Source organism: Ischnura elegans, chromosome 1, assembly GCF_921293095.1.
Source record: "Ischnura elegans chromosome 1, ioIscEleg1.1, whole genome shotgun sequence".
Classification (NCBI taxonomy): Eukaryota; Metazoa; Arthropoda; class Insecta; order Odonata; family Coenagrionidae; genus Ischnura; species Ischnura elegans.
Genome location: NC_060246.1, coordinates 24,770,981 through 24,788,923, shown reverse-complemented (window position 1 = coordinate 24,788,923; position 17,943 = coordinate 24,770,981). Strand labels below are relative to the sequence as shown.

Sequence of the window (17,943 nt, the reverse complement as noted above, 5' to 3'; positions counted from 1 at the left end):
TAGAAATGAAAAGAGGTATTCCACAGGGTTGTGTTCTCTCACCGATTGGTTGACTTTTTAACGGCCAAATGAGCTAATCCAATAGTTCGACTAAACGTTCATGCTCAGATATTCCCCGCTCCCTCGTCAAAATACATGAAAATCTACTCCACCCACGAGTGATAATTTGCTGGTGCGGCCATTCCTCTCGTGCGCGGAGAATTGTGTAGATGCCATTTTACGCGTTGCAATTAAATTGAACGATAATATGAAACTATGATGGGTATGTTAGGAGTAAATCTAGAGCAACGTGCTCTCCGCAACGGTTGGGGACCCTATTTGTGGACTGAATGAACGGGGATTGATTCATAATGCGGAGCGCGGTTTCAAGTTCATCAGTGGCGCGTGCCGTATGGATGTAATGCTAACGAGCAGAGACGTGCTGCGTGATGGCAGATCGTTTTCGCCCTTCACCGCCGCGCGGCTTGGAATTGTAACTGGAGCCTCGTTGAGACTGAATGACGACCAGTTGCCGCCGGTGTTGTGATGCCCCGAGAAGTGTTTGCGGTACTAATGGAGGATAAAAAGGCCTAGGGATTGTCTAAATATGAATATAAGCAAACTTAAATACGAATGAAAATGGAAACCAGAGAAAAATGCAGAGATCAAACAATCACAGCGGAGACCTTCGTTCTAAATATAAACAAGAGCGATTATCGGCGTCTGGGCATGCAATCGGAGTTGCATTGGAAAAATGCCGTATCAAGTGATCCCTGACGGGCCTGAATGGCAAATTCCGGCGATAGCGATTGAATGTTATGTTATTATTATTGTAAATATCATTGCCATAAAATGTAATGCTCACGAGTAAGCAGGAATATCAGGATTTTCATTAAATCTATTTTTAAGCTATGTCTCCATGCTTCGGGGTTTCACCGCGTGGATTTTCTTTGCGACGACAGTTTCTCCGGTATTCCAACCGGCGTCTTCAGGTCGATGTCGGGATTCAATTTTTGGTGACCTATATTGACCAAAAATTGAATCCCGACATCGACCTGAAGACGCCGGTTGGAATACTGGAGAAACTGTCGTCGCAAAGAAAATCCACGCGATGAAACCCAGAAGCATGGAGACATCATCTAGACAACGCCGCGGAAAACTACGCATCAATATTTTTAAGCTAGTTCTTAAAGTAAAGTAAAGGAAATTAAATTTGTTGATGCGACCGCTTTCGATGCAAAGGATCATCATCCACCGATGGAAAGTATACGTTGATATAAGTCGATACAAGGCTTCACGACACTTCGTATCTAAACGGGGCGACTTTATATATTATTTTGGAACCTGCTGATGCGTTTCTTATGTGGAGGAGTTCCGTCATGCTTCGCCTGACACTATTGAATCTATTTTGACGCAATTCATTTGCAAACCTTTTTCCGCTTCCCATTATAATATAGATGTTGGGTGCGGGCGATGGGCGGACGTAAAAAGAAACACTTTCGGCTAGGGAGGCGGCTGCTTGAATATATTTTGATGAGTTCGTGGGCGTTTTAAAGTCCGCGAATCAATTGAGCTCTCTGGGCGAAGGTCGCTCGATCTCCTCCCAATACGTCACTATGATTAAAAACTTTTGGGCTATGTCGCCGCGTCAATTCTTGGGTGGCCCCAACGTTTCCCGACCGATGCTGGTCGCTTTTTCAAGGGATTGAGAAGAGATGGGAATTAATGATCTTTTATATATGTATCTGCGTCAGGTGGTGGGGGGAGGGGAGCCGGAGGTTGGGGGAGTGGGTTGCTGCTTGTTTTTTCTTACTACTGGTTGCCAAGTACGGCTAATTTTAATGCCGGTGTCTCTGTTTCTCCCAATACCTCCTGCTCTAATTTAGACGGCTTCCCTTACATACAACTGACGCATGGCATCTGTCATTTGACGCCGTTGCGTGCTCGCGAGTGGGGAGGTGGATGGGAAAATCTCTGGAAATAAAACGGAAGTCAAGCGTGCGAGATTCAAAATGAACGTATTACGGAGTAAAGTGAAGAAATTAACTAGGTGAGGAGATTAAACAAACCGATCTTTTGCTTTATGAACGTCAATGATGATGCTTTGAAGCGAAATGTTTTTTTTAAGTGCCTTAATTGATATTATATTTTATTTCTTTTGTATGTATCACGGGACCCATGGCGCAAAATATTTTCTTAGGCAGTTCGAAGATTTATAGGTTTCCGAGAAAGCTACCCTCGCTAAATAATATAATATACTAATAAAGTATCAATTACTTAACATTTAGTCATTTCAGTTCCTCTATATAATTATTTTAAAAATTTGCTCCTTTCTTGAAACCGGACAAGTTCCCTCAAATATTTGTTATATGTCTCAAATATTCAAGTATGATAATGATCAATTACTTAACATTTAGTCATTTCAGTTCCTCTATATAATTATTTTAAAAATTTGCTCCTTTCTTGAAACCGGACAAGTTCCCTCAAATATTTGTTATATGTCTCAAATATTCAAGTATGATAATGATCAGTGTGGACCGCGCTAGGGGTGTTCTAGTCAATTACCATGGTCAGTTTGTAACGGAATGGCATTGTTGGCAATCGCTGGTTCTCGACGGACCGAACTCGAGGCATTCAAAATTTCGTGTATGTTATCGTATGCCTGTATGAAAAGGCTGCATTCCACAGAACGTTACTGATGCCTTTGATCATCAAATAATCCACTGTCTTGTGATTTTCTGTCCCAACGAAGGGGAACATGAGCCAAGGGTATTCTCAAGTATTTAACTGAAAAAGAGAGGCTTCCCAACCGTTCAGTTGGTAACGGTGTGACAATTTAAGAGATATCAACGGTGGTTGGTGGGAATATGCTTCGCTAAATTTTCGGAAAAGCTCTCGTGGTCTCCTCCGTTACATCATTGTGTCCGTGTGTTGGTTGTAGTTTTTTTTCTGGCTGTGCCCTCGCGTTTTTTCGAAGGTGTGGTGTCGGCCGGCACTTCCGCGACTCTGTCACCGACCGCGCTTCCTCTCCCCCATCTGATCGACGGATCGTGACGTCTCCCGCCGCGCCTCACTGGATGCCAGATCGAGTGAGCGCTTCTCCAACGATCGTCCTATGTCTTGATTTCCTGAAGAATTACGTGGTTATATCAGACGCTCTCCTTTTGAAAATTTCGGCATTTGTGAGTTTTTTTTCCAGTAGAATCATGTCAAGAATAAAATATATCCAAGCCATGATAACGAGTTATGTGATGTAATGAAGGAAAAGTAATCGAATTACTGTTAAATATTACATTTGTCAATTTTTACTTGTAATCAGTACATTAAAAAAATAACTTTTACTTTTAATCGATTCCAAAGCTCGTGCGAGTAAAGGCCTAGTTTCACGATGCACTAACACGTTCGATTTCACAAATGATTTCGGTGGATCGGAAGGGAATATGTACGAATGCTTAAGGAAAATTAGAACAGGTTCTATTTTCTGTACTTGCGTTCGCACAGGTCGAGTGGTTATTCGTTACATTTTGGCCTTTGTTCTCGCGTTCTTACGTTTGGTTATTGACTCGTACGTTTTTATGTATCGTGTAACCAGGCCTTGATCGTTGTATTTTACGTATTATACAGAAGTGAAATTTTGAAATCAACGCGCGCTGATCGAAAGATAGTTCGAGCAGCAATGGCCTCATCCACAAGTTTATAATTGTGGCAGACTGCATTTCTTTATACCGAAATTGTCCAAATAAAATAAATAAATAATTATTTCATGCAGTCGCTTTACATTATTATTTTGATGATGGTTTGCATGCTATTACTCCCTGTTTGAAAAAATATTGGCTGCGATTGCATCACGTACTCGAACAAAATTAAAAGTAATTTCGAAACTTTTTCAAAGATTAATTTGTAATAGTAATCAATTATAAATTTTACTGATTAATGGTATTAGAGCTAGATTACATTTTTGCAATACTGGTGATAATCACAATGACTTTTAATGCCTTTGACGTTGTTTAAATGAAAAGTAAAGTTTTCATATCCAAGGTGAGTGTGATTCGATAGAAGTGTCCTTGAAATTTACCCACTCTGTATTTTCTGAAAATGTCCAGGCGACAATACGAGTTTTGCGCAAGAGGAGGGTATTCTCAAGTATTAAACAGAAAAAGAGAGGCTTCCCAACCGTTCAGTTGGTAACGGTGTGACAATTGAAGATTTATCAAGGGTGGTTTGTGGGAATATGCTTCGCTGAATTTTCGGAAAAGTTCTCGTGGTCTCCTCCGTTACATCATTGTGTCCGTGTGGAAATCAAGGCCTAATACGATCGGTCGCGCGGGTGTCATGCATCCGATCTTTCAATTGACATTTTTAAATCCTTATTTCAAGCGCACTTGGTGCGGGATCATGTGTGTTCAGTACGCTCGTCATAAAGTCTTGCTTGGGGATAAACGTAGGAAAAAATGGTGGTAAGCACTGAACTGAAAGAATAGAGGGCCAGAATATCGTTTAAAAGAGGGTTACTGACCGACAAATAAACGTTCCACATTACGAGTTTTTTGTTATGAAATAGCGAGAATACATTGACCACTTCAGGCTTCCAATAAATCCCTTAAGGCGTATTAAATTTTTTAAATACTTGACTGAGTCAGTGCTAAAAGATTTTGTTCAAAGTTCTGAAAATTTTCGCCAAATGGAGGATAGAGGGGGAGCGGTTCCGTCTTGTTTCTAGCCTCCTTCCTTACCTTTCATCACATTTCGATTTCATGGTGTTATTTTGAAAAAAAAACGGAGACCTCATGTATCGCTTCAATTCATATTGTCCGTTTCGTGTTTTTCTGTCACTTCCTCCGTATTTACCGGCGCCTACTGGCCACGGTGGGGTGATTTTCGCCACTCCACTGATCCGAGAGCGAAAAATGACGATCTTGGTGCTGGCGTTTACGAGTTGTCATTCGATCATCGATGCGACGGGTAGTTGGCGCCGCGTGACTGCCGAGATGATGATCAAAGCCGGGAACTTTTTTTTTGCTCGCTCTTCCCGGATGCTATCACTGAAGAGGCATCGCGGGCTACCAACGCGTGGCTTGTATTTGCTTGTGCATCCGTTTGTGAACTGTTTTCGGGAAAAAACGAGATTATTTATTTTAACGTGAAAAATATTTGAGTGCCGGTGTCTACTCTTTGCTGTGGTATCATTTCAGTTTTGCTGCACGAATGAAATCGGAAACTATTGGTTACCTTCTGTAGTGAACCTCGTGATTTCCTGTTAAGAAAATGGATAACTGCATGTCATATCAACCAATTGGTTTCTGGAGGCTTAATGGATCACTTCTTTTCATTTTTGGATGCAATCGTTGAGGTGATAAATAGTGGGACAGTTCCTACTTATATGCTCAAGTTCGCGTTCCATTCAGCTGAAACTCTTTTAACTACCAGCAACATCGTATATATTACTAACTACATAATAAAATGTCCAATCGAAGCAAACGGCATGAAAGCAAACGCTGTTGTCATGGTCAGCTTTTACCTTTCAAATATTATTTTCATGCAGCGATGTGCACTCTTGTATGTATTTTCTCTGGGGAAATAAGAATAATAATTTTAAGAAATCGCACTATTTGTGTACTAACCTTTCATATAGCCATATTTTTTGTTTTGGAAGAAGTTCGTGCGTATAAATGGCTATATATGCCTTAATCACGTTCCAAGTTCTATTGCAAGCGTATGACAATTCCCAATCAAGTTTTTTTTTAAATCTTTGCGCATTTTCACTTCGATAGACGCATCGCTGCGCGTAGGTGAAATATTAATTATGACTTTTCTTATTGCATTGAATTGGAAGATTTTTCTTTTCCTTTAGGTTCGAATTTCAAGAAATTAAATGTTTGTTAGAATTAAATCTACACTAGGACCATTCCATCGTTTGTGCTCATAAGGATGTTTTTTCTCGTATTTCCAATATCTTTCCTCTTATCGTGCGTTGAAAAGTAGATTCTTTCGTCTACCCTTTGATGTAAAACGTTAAATGGAAGTTATTCTGTAAATTGAGTTAGTACGTAACAGAAAATGCTCCTGTGACAGGTTTTATTTCACCTGGCGGTTATTGATTTAAAGAGTGCATCATTTACAATTTCAATTTCGAATCAAAATTAAAATGGTGTGTTCATTAGCCTATAAGAAGTATAAAAATTCTTTAGCCCAATTTCTTCTTCCTATTCCACGCCTGAATCACATTAGCTCACACTAAAGACTTTTCACCGATGACTGCATAATATACAGAAAAATGGAAAAGTAGAGCGAAATTATAATAATAGTAATCGTCCTTAACAAAGTGATTTAAACTAATTAGGAGATTGGGTGTTAAAGTAATGGAATGGACACTAATGTGCAAATTTGTATCTTTTAGCAGGAAATAAAATACAGTTCGCAGATATTATTCATTTTCAGGTACGGTCATTCTCAAAAGAGATCGGTGTAACTTCTTAGGGGTGTATGTAACAAAAGATATGGGGGGGAGCCAACTTTAAACAAGAATAGATCTGGGCAATAAGGCTTGTAAAATATTAAATAGGGTGATGAAAAATAGGAAAGGGTGGAGCAATAAAGAAAAAAGGCTAAAAGAGAAGCGTTTGAGATTAATCAGACCAATTTTAGAATACGCGTCACTAATTTGGAATCCATATGAAGTGGGAATATAAAATCAATTGACAAGGCACAACGAAAGGCATTAAGGTATGCAATCGGAAAACATAAAAAGACATAAAAATCAGTGTCACAAAAATGCTGCTATTTTTGGGATGGGAAATAGCCAAATTGTAGAACTTTTTGTGTTATGGTAAGAACAACATCCTCCCGTCTCTCAATAACCTTAGCATCTCCTTACGCAGCGGTGTTTCTTCTTCTTGTCCAAATTCTGGTTATATTGATGTATGTATCACATTCCATCAGCCTCGCCCACGCGACAACTTATTCGTTTCTTTTATTCTTTACACATTCCGTCTTAATACTCTCTCATCTCCGAACGCATTGTCGAAGTGCCGAGGTCGTTCATGGCAACATTTCATAATTTGTTTGTCTCCGTAATACTCTTGACTCAAGATGCCACTATTTTGCAATCTCAATTTTCCTCCCTCATTTGCTTTCCCAGCCGTTTGCCTCGAACTTTCTGCTCTGCTAATTTGTTTTTTATTTACTTCGCTCTTATTTGTGTCTTTCTGTTTTCTTTTACCTTCGCTTTCCTTGTTTTTGGGAATATCATGGCTCGAGTTCCCATGTTGTTGATTGTTTCATACCACATTAGTGGCAGTTCGTGTAACGACTGCGCTAACTCAAGGAGAACTCTTACCTGAAATTTTTATCCACGCCGGCTTGTCTGCGAATGTAAACGCTTTGGAATTCTATCGATTTTTTCAGTTGCACTCTTGAGCCTAATTATTTTCATGCATCACTCGACGCTATCTTACCTCCAGCCAATGATGTGGTGTTTCCGAAAATGTTTGGATTGAAAAATGCTGGAGGGGTTAATAGGTGCCTCCTTCGATTGTATCAATTTTATAGATACCAGTATAAAATTATACAATTGATACCTGTATGAATGCATTAGTTTTCCCTAGTTCATCAGTTATCTGCCAATTACCCATTCCACACCTAAATGCCCAATATACCCTGATGTATCTTAGGTTAAGCCCAAGGTGATTACTTACGGATCGTATTATCCGTAGAAAATGGTGATTCAATTGGCGTTGCTTTTTGTTTCTAGTTCCTAACATTTCGATGGCCTGGAAACTTGCTGTGCATATTCATATGGCATTAGATCGCTGTATTGTTATTTCTCTTCAACTGCCATTATTGTGGCCTTCAATTGCTTTGAGTTGTCAAAGGGTGCATAATGTGATTCCATATCCAAACCTAGGAATAATTTGCATTAATTTTATCATTTGAGGTTGTGTGTGTAATTAGTAGTTACTTGTCTCAAGGCACACTTGATCCCTCGTTGTCCCCTGGGAGATGTGTCCTGACAACACCCTATTCACCACTTATCACCTTGAACCACCTTGATGGAGGTCCTTCATAACGCCCGTAAGACGGCGCAAACTGTTCCAAATTCTTGAAAATTTCGTATTTATTGAGAAAAATACTCAGCGGCCTCTCACCCAGCTCAAGGCAAATTAAGTTGTTTGCGAATAAGTCGAGAGGTTGTGCCAAGGTCGCAGCACCTATGAGTGTACTCTGGAACTCTAAAGACGAGAAAGAAAATTATATATGTCAGCTTCGATATGAGACGCGGAGGAGACAGAAGTTATTATTGGAGCGAGTACTGAGGAGGAGGGGATGTTGAAAACCGTGTTAGAGGGTAGAATGATGAGCAAACGAGGAAGAAGTTCCCCATATTGTGAATTGAAGTGGGAAGTCCATAAAGAAAGGGGTACTGCCAGAATATTTCTTCAGTACTCCAAGGCAACCTACCTTAATCGATAGAATACTTTAATAAACTCAACATTATTTCTTTTAATGGTGAGAAACTTTTGGAATTTGTATTTCCACGCTCAGTACGTTGATTTTTGTAGGCGTGGTTCTCATTTAAATTATCGTTGGTCGATGTTAATGAAGTTTAAAGTATACCGGGACTAGCCGCGGTGATAACTTTCGCACGATGTTAATGATCTTGTGTTGGTCTTTTGGGTTTATTTAGCTGTAGTATCTCTTAATATTATCTCTGTGAAGGGCGGCTTTCGTTGTTTTTAATCAGTTACGGGGAACTCCAGCAAGTGAAGCAGTTTTCCCCGATTGGACGACTCATCCACCTATCATGTTCATTTATATGACATGACAACCCATAAATGTGGTTGGTAATAAAGATTATTAAATACAAGAATGGTGGAGTATAATAACCAAGGACATTCCTATATAGGACTTTTAGAAGCCCTATAGTGAAACGCAGGTTTCTTAGATTTGTCTTCCCCGTTTACTCTCTAAATTGTCTCTCTTGATCTAATAAATTTTATTTTGTTTTTGATCAAATGTTCATCTATTGTCATCCGCTTATTTCCACGCTGATGCGATGAAGTTGATGTTGAAGTTTGTGGTGTGTAATGGATTTTTAAACGATTCTCACCCCGCAGGAGCTGTGCAGCCACCCAGTCTTCGTTCACGATGCCCCCGCGCAGTTCGACATCGTCCCCGGCAAAATGGGTGAGTCCCCCTCCCACATCCCATCCCCCAACTCCCGCGCTTCACTGCTCCCGGAGACTTCAACGCTCGCATAGGAGCGTACTCATACGCACAGTGCTGGCGCTGCGTGATCCAACTCTGGCAACCATGTCAACCTCTGCGTGACGCTCAACTCATCTTACCATTACCTTAAGTTCTGTTTATTACTCGCGGAAAAAATTTTATTGTTCAGACTCCTCGAATGTCTCCAGAATTCTCTCATCGTTCAGCACTCTTCATGTATTTATCATATTTCGCCACTTCGTATTATCGGTTGGACTTATCGCTCAAGTCATTGCACTTGCTTATTTTGTATTCATCTCTCAATACGTTGGAATTATTATCGCAAATTTATTAAGAGTATTTTAGGTACAGGAAACGTCTGTACTAACAAATTAGAATGATTACCCAAGTTTCAGCAATTAATTGATATTTTCATGGCTGGTAGCTCTTTTTCTCCTATTGGCACAAAACATAATGCGATTTTAAAAAAATCAATGTTAAGTTATAGATCGCTCGTATGCTATGCCTTTTGAACATTGTTTATGTTACTGTTAAATCATAAAGCTTTGGGAAGGATTGAAAATTATTGTTTGGTAATTATTGTGTGATCGTTCGCCGACATTTTTTGGCATCAATGGTTCATCAACGTCTTCATTTCGTGGCTACCGAGAAAAATTATGAGAAAAATGACCCTCGAGTAATCTTAAGGCCTGTTTACATGGTACATTAACACGTACGGGTTAATGTCTAAATGTACGAACGCGAGAATAAACGCCAAACTGCACCGTGTAACCATCCAACTTGTGCGAATGCATGCACAGAAAATAGAATCTGTTCTAATTTGGTTCATGCATTCGTGCATGTTCCGTTCCGGTCCACAAAAATCATTCACGCAAACGTATACATTAACTCGTGCGTGTTAATGTATCGTGTAAACAGGCCTTTAGAAACTTTTAAGATTGGTTAAGTTAAAATGCACTTCCCTTGAATACACTTTTCTGGTTTTAATATTGAGTAGGCATGTTGGAAGGGCATTTAAGTGCTTTCGAGATGAGTTTAAAGTGTTTCTGCTTCTCGCGTTGTTTATCTCTCGTCGTCGCTGCGCGAGTCGGCCTCCCCCTCATTTCTTCCGCCCCCGACTCACCATTCCTCCTCCGCTCCCTCATCTGGGGTAAGGGCACGACAGGGCCGCCTCCTCGTCGACTACCGCGCCGCGTGCGACCTCGTGAAGTCGGAAGTGGAGAGCCAGCAGATTGTGGCGAAGGGGGTCTGCTTGTCGCGTTTGCTCAGCCTAGGTCGTTCGTCTTAAGTCTTAGGAAGATTCTCCCCGACCATCATCGTTTTTCTGCGGCACATTTTATAGTAAGAGACTGTTTTATATAGTTCCAACTCGAATAGTTACTGATGATGATTAGTCATCTTGACCTCTGTATAATTAAGTAGCAAATATGTTACTTGAGGTTTGCATAGAAAATATTACATTTCGCCAATGTGTCGAACATGTAAATGTTCTTTGTCAGGATTTTAATGCATCAATATGATATTGAATAAGATGCGGACAGTCAACATGATTGATATTTCATTAACAGAATTACATAGTGTAATACTTTAGCATTAAATGAGAACAATTTGGGCTATGAAAAATTCACGTGCCTTAATTGAAATATTCTAAAGTTATTTGTTATATCTCCAAATAGTTCCTTAAGTTTCATGGAATTATACCCAGCCACGTTTGTTCGTTACTGGCCTTCGTTTCGAAGAGAATTGCATCTATTTACCTTAAACGATAATTTTTGACGCGCCAGGTGTAAAAATTAGCACTTCGTAAGGGGATATTAAAAAAGATTCCTCTGGCAAAACATTATCCTCAGGCGTAAGACAATCATCCGAAATAGATGTATGCATTTTTTTAGTCTGTCTGCTCTGCCATTAAAAATATCTTCCGAAACTTTGAAAGTCGTGATAGGCATTTCTCTTTCCCACATGAATTCCCTCTCTCTTGTTTCCAAATCATTCTTGTATCTAGGGAATATTATTTATCGTCATCTATCTGTTAACGGCTTGTTTTCCTGCAGTTTGTGCATAATTCGCTAACTACAACATCATATCGTTCGTTGAGAAAACGATGTGTTCGACAGCGATCGTTTAGTCGGTTCGGTGAGCTTTTTCTCCGAAATCTCGGGAGACTTGCGGGCGTGGGAAGGTCTGGTCCGGCGATTCCACGGAGTAAGCGGGCGGACGGAGAAAGGTCAATCGTCTCCGAATGAAATAGTCCCCGCTATATTTCATGATTTTCCCTCGCCCGCTCCAGCGGACCTGTTTATTTACGACTCTCTTCCCTGGTGTGGGTAAAGACGTCTGTTGTTCATTTCCGAGAGCTTTCAGCTTAGAAAGTGAATCGCTTTAGGTTAGACAAAACAAGGTCAAACCTACAAACCGGTCGTATCGTTCGCCGGCGCCCCACAACCCGCGATTTCCAGTCCATGTCGAAAACCAGGTTATGGCGGCGCTACCCAGGAATCCATTTCGAAGGGGTCAATCGGTTTGGTGCACTAATTTAAATTGATAATTTTTCGTCGAAATAGTTTCTCTTGGACACAATGGACGGCCTGTTTGGTTGAATATTCTCCCGACGTGATGTTTTTTTTTAAATAAAATTCATCTTCTACTCTAAGCACGTTGTCTCATTCGGCTAGTATGGCTTGAAATTCACATAGATTCAATACGAACTATATAAATTTTATGAGGTCCAGAAATGCTTCCATTTTCCATTCCTAATGGGTTCAGTTGGACAATACAAAAGTTTCTGTACAATATTGTGATGCAGTAATTGCATTTGATTGGAGTCTTAATCATGACTGTTTTAGCATAAGTGTTAGTACTCTGGTAGTCAGTGTACTTTTTCTAGCGATGGGTTTTCAGTTTCCTCTGGAGTATTTTTCTACGCTTAACGTTAATTACGAGAATCGTTTTATATGCAGCTCATTCTAAGTTAGTTTCTAATGATTTCTATATTCTATCTAAGAAACTATTCCCTCGAATATACTGAGAAACCTCTTAATCTAATCTTATTTAATTTCCGCGCTTGCTTTTAACTACTGTATTCAATTTGTTCGTAATTTTCGTGTTACCCATTCAATTTTTATTTCAATAGGTAAAAAATTGTGACAAATTTCATGATTAATAAGGATGCGACTCGATTTCATTATTTACCAATTGCTTACAGTGGTCCTCTGAGATCTTAGTCGTGGTGGTGATGGGGAGTGGCAAAAATTGTTGCTAAGATGCAATATGAATCTCATGCTTTAGTAATAACATGACGAAATGATTGTTTCCTAAACATACTGCTCTGCGATTCGTGTCTCTTGGGTTTTGTTAAACGCAGTGGTGGAGGCGTTGATTTGCGATGTAACTCAATTATTGAACTCGACTCGGTATTGTGTCTGAAGAAGTTTTTATTTCCCGACCGTTCGCTGGCGCTGGTCTCCGCGGTGTCGTTCCTATGGTGACTCCCCTCCTCTTCTCCCAAAGAGTGGAGGGGCGGCATGTTGGAATATAATAGGCCCCTCCCCGAACGGATTCCTGAACGAAACGGGGCCTCCCCGTGCCACAATTGACCGGCTGCATTCTTCACCGAGGAGGCCCTAAAGGCTCGCATAAGCCTGAATAACGCGATCATTTTTTCCCGTCATTTTCGAGCTATAGGGACAGCGATCGCTCCAATAATTCGATAGCTCCGATCGGAATGCCGTCACTTTATCCGTTGCTTTTCTATGCTAATCCGATTGGATTTTGGTGTATGAAAGGATAAAATTTGTTTTGTTCACTAATGTATTTGAAAAACCATCACCCGCATTTCATAACATAGTTTCATTTCGGCCGCTCCTTCCACCTCTACCCCTTAACCCTCAACTCACCCCACTCTTTCCCGACAGGTAGACGTCCTTACTCTCGCACCCGACTTGATCTAAAAGGAGCTCCAAGATCGATCAATGCACCTGACGATGTAACTATGTTATGGAACCCGAGTCGTGTTTTTTCAATTGTATTTGTGAACCTAACTAAGTTTAATCTATCATTTTTATAATGGATGGTTGCACACAGTTAACCCTGTAATTGTAAGTTAAAATTGAATTTTATCGAGAAAGGTTGCGATTATTTGTATAATTATATCGTTTCAACTCATATTTAATGTCACTGAAGGCATATTTTATCCTCAAGAATGCTGAGTACATGATTACTCGTAGTATGTCGGTTGATCCCCTTAATAGATACGATGCCAGAGGACAAAATGTTTCATTGCATTGTTTAACGTCTCGCAGTCACTTTTAATGGTCTTCCGAATCAAATTTTTTGCCGCAACCAAGTATTTTTAGTTAATTATTAATCGATTCGTTTGGATTTCAACTGTCTAGCCTTCCATTTGCTCTCTAACCGTTCATTATTTTCATTAGTATTATTAGTTTATTTTTTACTGGAAAGTAATTGATTCAAGTGGATATTAATTTTGTATTCGGAATCGGTTTAAAAACACGGGCATCACTCAGCCATGCACTTCTACTGTTAGGTGGCAAGGACGACCATTATAATGGCCCAGAAACGGGTATTATCTACCACATCAGCCCCTATAAGAGCTAACGGTGTTCTTTCAAAAAATTTGAATAGGCCCAACAGTGGAGCAACTGCCCCATAATTCTGGATGATGGGGGGAATGGTTTCTATGATGGAGGGAATTCTGAAACATTTTTATCGATGCTCTCAGTTCAGGAGGCGAAAATAAAAAATCGTTTGGTCGGGACATTTTTCAGATCAACGTGAATGCATCGTACTTAAATGATCAAAGAAGTTACTTTAGTGTACCAATGAAAATCGACGTTCCTCGTCACATGTTCACAACAATCGATTGTCACCGACGGAAGTTTTTCCATGACGACGATATTTAAGATTACGATTACATATTAAATATTACAGAGTAATCGTTTACTCAGTATTCTTCGGTGAAATTGAATAAATATGCGTTGAAACGATATAAACATTTATAAATAATCGCATCCTTTCTCTATTAAGCTCAGCCAGATTATGATAGGAAACTTCGGCGGAGTGGTATGAATGACTTGATTTTCCTGGGTTCTCTTCCGTGTGCGTTAATCTGCGATGACGACACACGGACATATTGCGACCTACGGATGACTGAGAACTACATATTAGGCACAATTGTTACTGTTAATCGTTACAGTTCCCAATACCGCTGACTTAATGAGTCCTCGATACAATTAGTTCCCGTTGCGTTTTTCCGCGTTGTAGGTGAGATAATAGCCTCAAAGTCTGGCCCATTTTCGGGGAGAATGTTGATGATCGAATGTGGGTGGGTAGTCTTTCTCTGACACACCAATGTTCTCCAAGCGTGAGTTATTTCACCGTCGTGTCGGTGACGTCCATTTCTCTTGGTGTGCTTGTGCTGTATCGGGCCTCGTTGCTCATTTGTTATGGTTCTCTGATGATTGCCTCAATGCGCATCGAAGAGAATGGTTGACGTAGTTTCTTCCTCTGTCTCGTGGCTTCTTACCACATTCCGACCCGAATATAGCGCTTCCTTCTGCGTTTACGCTCAACTTGTTTGGTAATCGTCTTTATTACGTCTCTTTATACTCTATTGACTACAATTCAATAAATAAAGCAAAATAATATCACAAATCTCGTGAATGCGAAATCGCATCACTAATGCGACCAACATACCCGAATGAACCCATTTACCTAACACGACTAGTACCTAGTTCCCTTCTCATTGCATTATAATCGTTTCGACACAAGATGCGAATAAATTTTTTTTGGAATGGTCGCGATATTTCAGATCAATCTAAGCGTTTTCTATGTTTTATTAATTTAATAGTCTGTTCGCGAAATCGAATGAAATAGGCAAGGTTCGTCCGAGGAAAATTGAGGGAAACCTCAGTGAATTATCATCATGGGAGAAGCTTTTCGGCATGGGAGAAGTGGACAACTCCTACATGGAAACGTTGGCCGAGATGGAGTTGGAAAACCTGACCCGGTGGAATTCCGGAATAACCTTCCACGATTCGATACGCCGGGAAAGCCTGCGATCATTCTTCATATATGGATTTATTAGAATTTTTTCTGTTGACGAATTTTCCATTCATTTTAAATTTTGATTGGAATATTGAATATTAAAAAAGCCCGCACATATCGACGATGCCTATGCTTCGACGCAGTCTGCTATTAGTGATGCGACAAAAAATTTTGGGCTGCGACGACTACTCCGTAGTTATTAAAAGGTAATCTAGGGGACTCTGATCCCGCGTGTCCATTCCATGCCTACAATTTTTTCGTGTTAGATTTTCTGAAAACCCCGTTGAGTAAGGTATGGCATATCCGCCAAGTGTCTCGAAAAGAAGCAACCTCTTCTCCGTGAAGAAAATGACCTAAACCCCCGTCGCAGGGATTTCTTCTGATTCATAGTCTTACGTTCACCAAGTTTCTTCAGGTTGCTTTTGTCATAAATTGTCCGCACGGTGCAGAACACATCCAAGCTGGAATTCGAGTAAAAGTGTATTTGGGGAAGGTGGAGGAATGAGTGACACGTGTGGTGTCTTTTTTTGTGCCACCATGCTTCTGAGCGAAAGTCGGCTCTCGCCGTGTCTCATAAAAAGGCGCGCGGCCCCCAAGTGTGTGACTCGAGAGGCACCCCCGGTCGAAAACGGATGCAGATGCGTAGTGCCAGCTTAGGTATATCTATTACGCACGTCCGCTGCGCCCCATCTGTGCTTAATCGTATCAGTTCCTCGCTTGCTGAAGCGACGAAGGAGTGAACTGGAGAAAAGTCAGCAACAGTCGACAATCCGGAGATTGGGTTGGAACAGCTCTCCACTCTGCGCTCCTGTCGGCCGATCTTTTAAAAATTCATAGTTGAAAAAAAATCAAAGTGCTGTTCCACAAATAATTTTCTTTGTTTTTGATTTGTTCTATTCTGGATATTACTTCGTTCAATCTATCAACGCCGTGTTTAGTCGATTAGATACATATAACACTTTACCAGTTCTTTGTATAATATCCTTCTTCATCTGATCCATGCGCCTTATCCTATGTATATTGTCTCTCCTTTGCCATTCTTCCATTCCACTTGTTCATCGACGATTATTTTCTATCTGTAGTTTCGTGAAATGGCCAATGAAGTTGCCCCGTCCTCATTTAAAGCCTTAAAAAAGACTGTTCACCTCTTTAACTCTCCTTAAAATTTCCATATAGCTCAAAATGCATATACGGTCTATGCATTTCATCTTCATCATAAGGGCTCTCATATTAGTGCATTTCTTAATGAAATTCGGATCGCTTTGCCCGTTAGCGACGCGAATGGCGACTTCTGTAAACCGATTTGAGTGCGCGATGGGTGACAACAAATCCAAGCGCCCGGCATGGGGGTACTCTTTCCTAATATTCGCGCTACTGATTGTGTCGGCCTACTTTTCGCGAATGAACCGTACCAACTCAATCGCCTGCATCGTGGGATGTAATGGTCTGACGACGACAATAAAAAATGGGCAAATGCACGCACAGAAAAGACTGGCCTTTGGTGAGATATTTTGATCAAGTAATTTTACGTGTGAAGGATAAGTAATATTTAAGAATGAAAAGATTGCCTGGTAGGAGGTGAAGTGGATAGGTGCTTCGAACTCATCGTAGGAATTTTGTTTTTAATTAATCGCAGCTATTAAATGAATCGGTGTTAACCTTTCCCGAGTGTACTGCTGCGTTGAATGAACTTTTAATTGTCAATATTTCTTGTCTTCCTGCTGGGGAACCTCGTCAAGAGACTGAATTAGATTTGCCCTTTCTATCTGGACTGACCGTTGGACCGTCCCGGCCATAAAAATGAAAATCTATGTATAAAAATCGAATTTATTAAAACAGAAACGTGTCAATACTAGGATATCTGACTGATGGTAGCCACGCGCCTAGTCAATTTTGGACCTTTCGATGGCAGTGGTGATTTTGTTTTTGCAAGTAATCCGCTGTAGTAGCCAAACTCCATTGAAATGTGTTCTCCCCCTCCGGCGTGAAGTGATTCACGGAGACCGGTCCATTCCATTGCGGAATCCATCGTTTGATTCAACGGGAAATAAGTTTGCGTTCCTCCAGTAATTGCCTCAAGGTTGTTAGCTTTGGAGCGAAGGGAATCGGATCGGCCCATTCAGGTGGTCGCATTCCTGCTGCCGCCGTCAATCCAGGCGTGCTGCTCCGAGATATACGGGCCGGAAAACTATACCTTCCCACTTTAATTAGACGGCCTAGTGCGTTTAGTGCGCTTCCAAAATGTGTGGTTATGACAGAATTCGATAAAGTTTATATTTTATCTTTTGTCTCACGCCTTGTTTTACGTGCCAATTCAATTTCATTTCAAATATGTTTACGTTGTAGAAAGCACAGTTCGTTGTCTCTGGCGTGACCTGGAATCGACTTAACATAATGAAGCGTAAAAAAAACTTTGTAATTCCACATAAATATACTGAAATACTTAGATTTCGACATAGCACGTCATTATCTGGTGATATTTTTGATATACTGACATTAATATGTGATATGATGACATATTTATTTACAATATTATATTATTATAGAAAGTATACGTATTATTTAAGATGGAATTTTATGCAATAATTACCGGAACACAAAATTTTCGTCGTTTCCGAGAGTATTCATATCGCAGAGGTCGAGAAACATATCAGTTATAAATAATCTCATGGC

The 17,943-nt window shown here is 40.3% G+C and overlaps 1 protein-coding gene across 1 annotated transcript in view; it reads left to right on the top strand.

Moving 5' to 3' along the window:
* Nucleotides 1–17,943, top strand: part of LOC124157368 (calpain-C) — a 95,127-nt gene that overhangs the window by 6,599 nt on the left and 70,585 nt on the right. Inside the window, exon 3 of the mRNA XM_046532042.1 lies at nt 9,093–9,162. Coding sequence (XP_046387998.1) covers nt 9,093–9,162 — 70 coding nt within the window. The remainder of the gene's footprint in view (nt 1–9,092; nt 9,163–17,943) is intronic.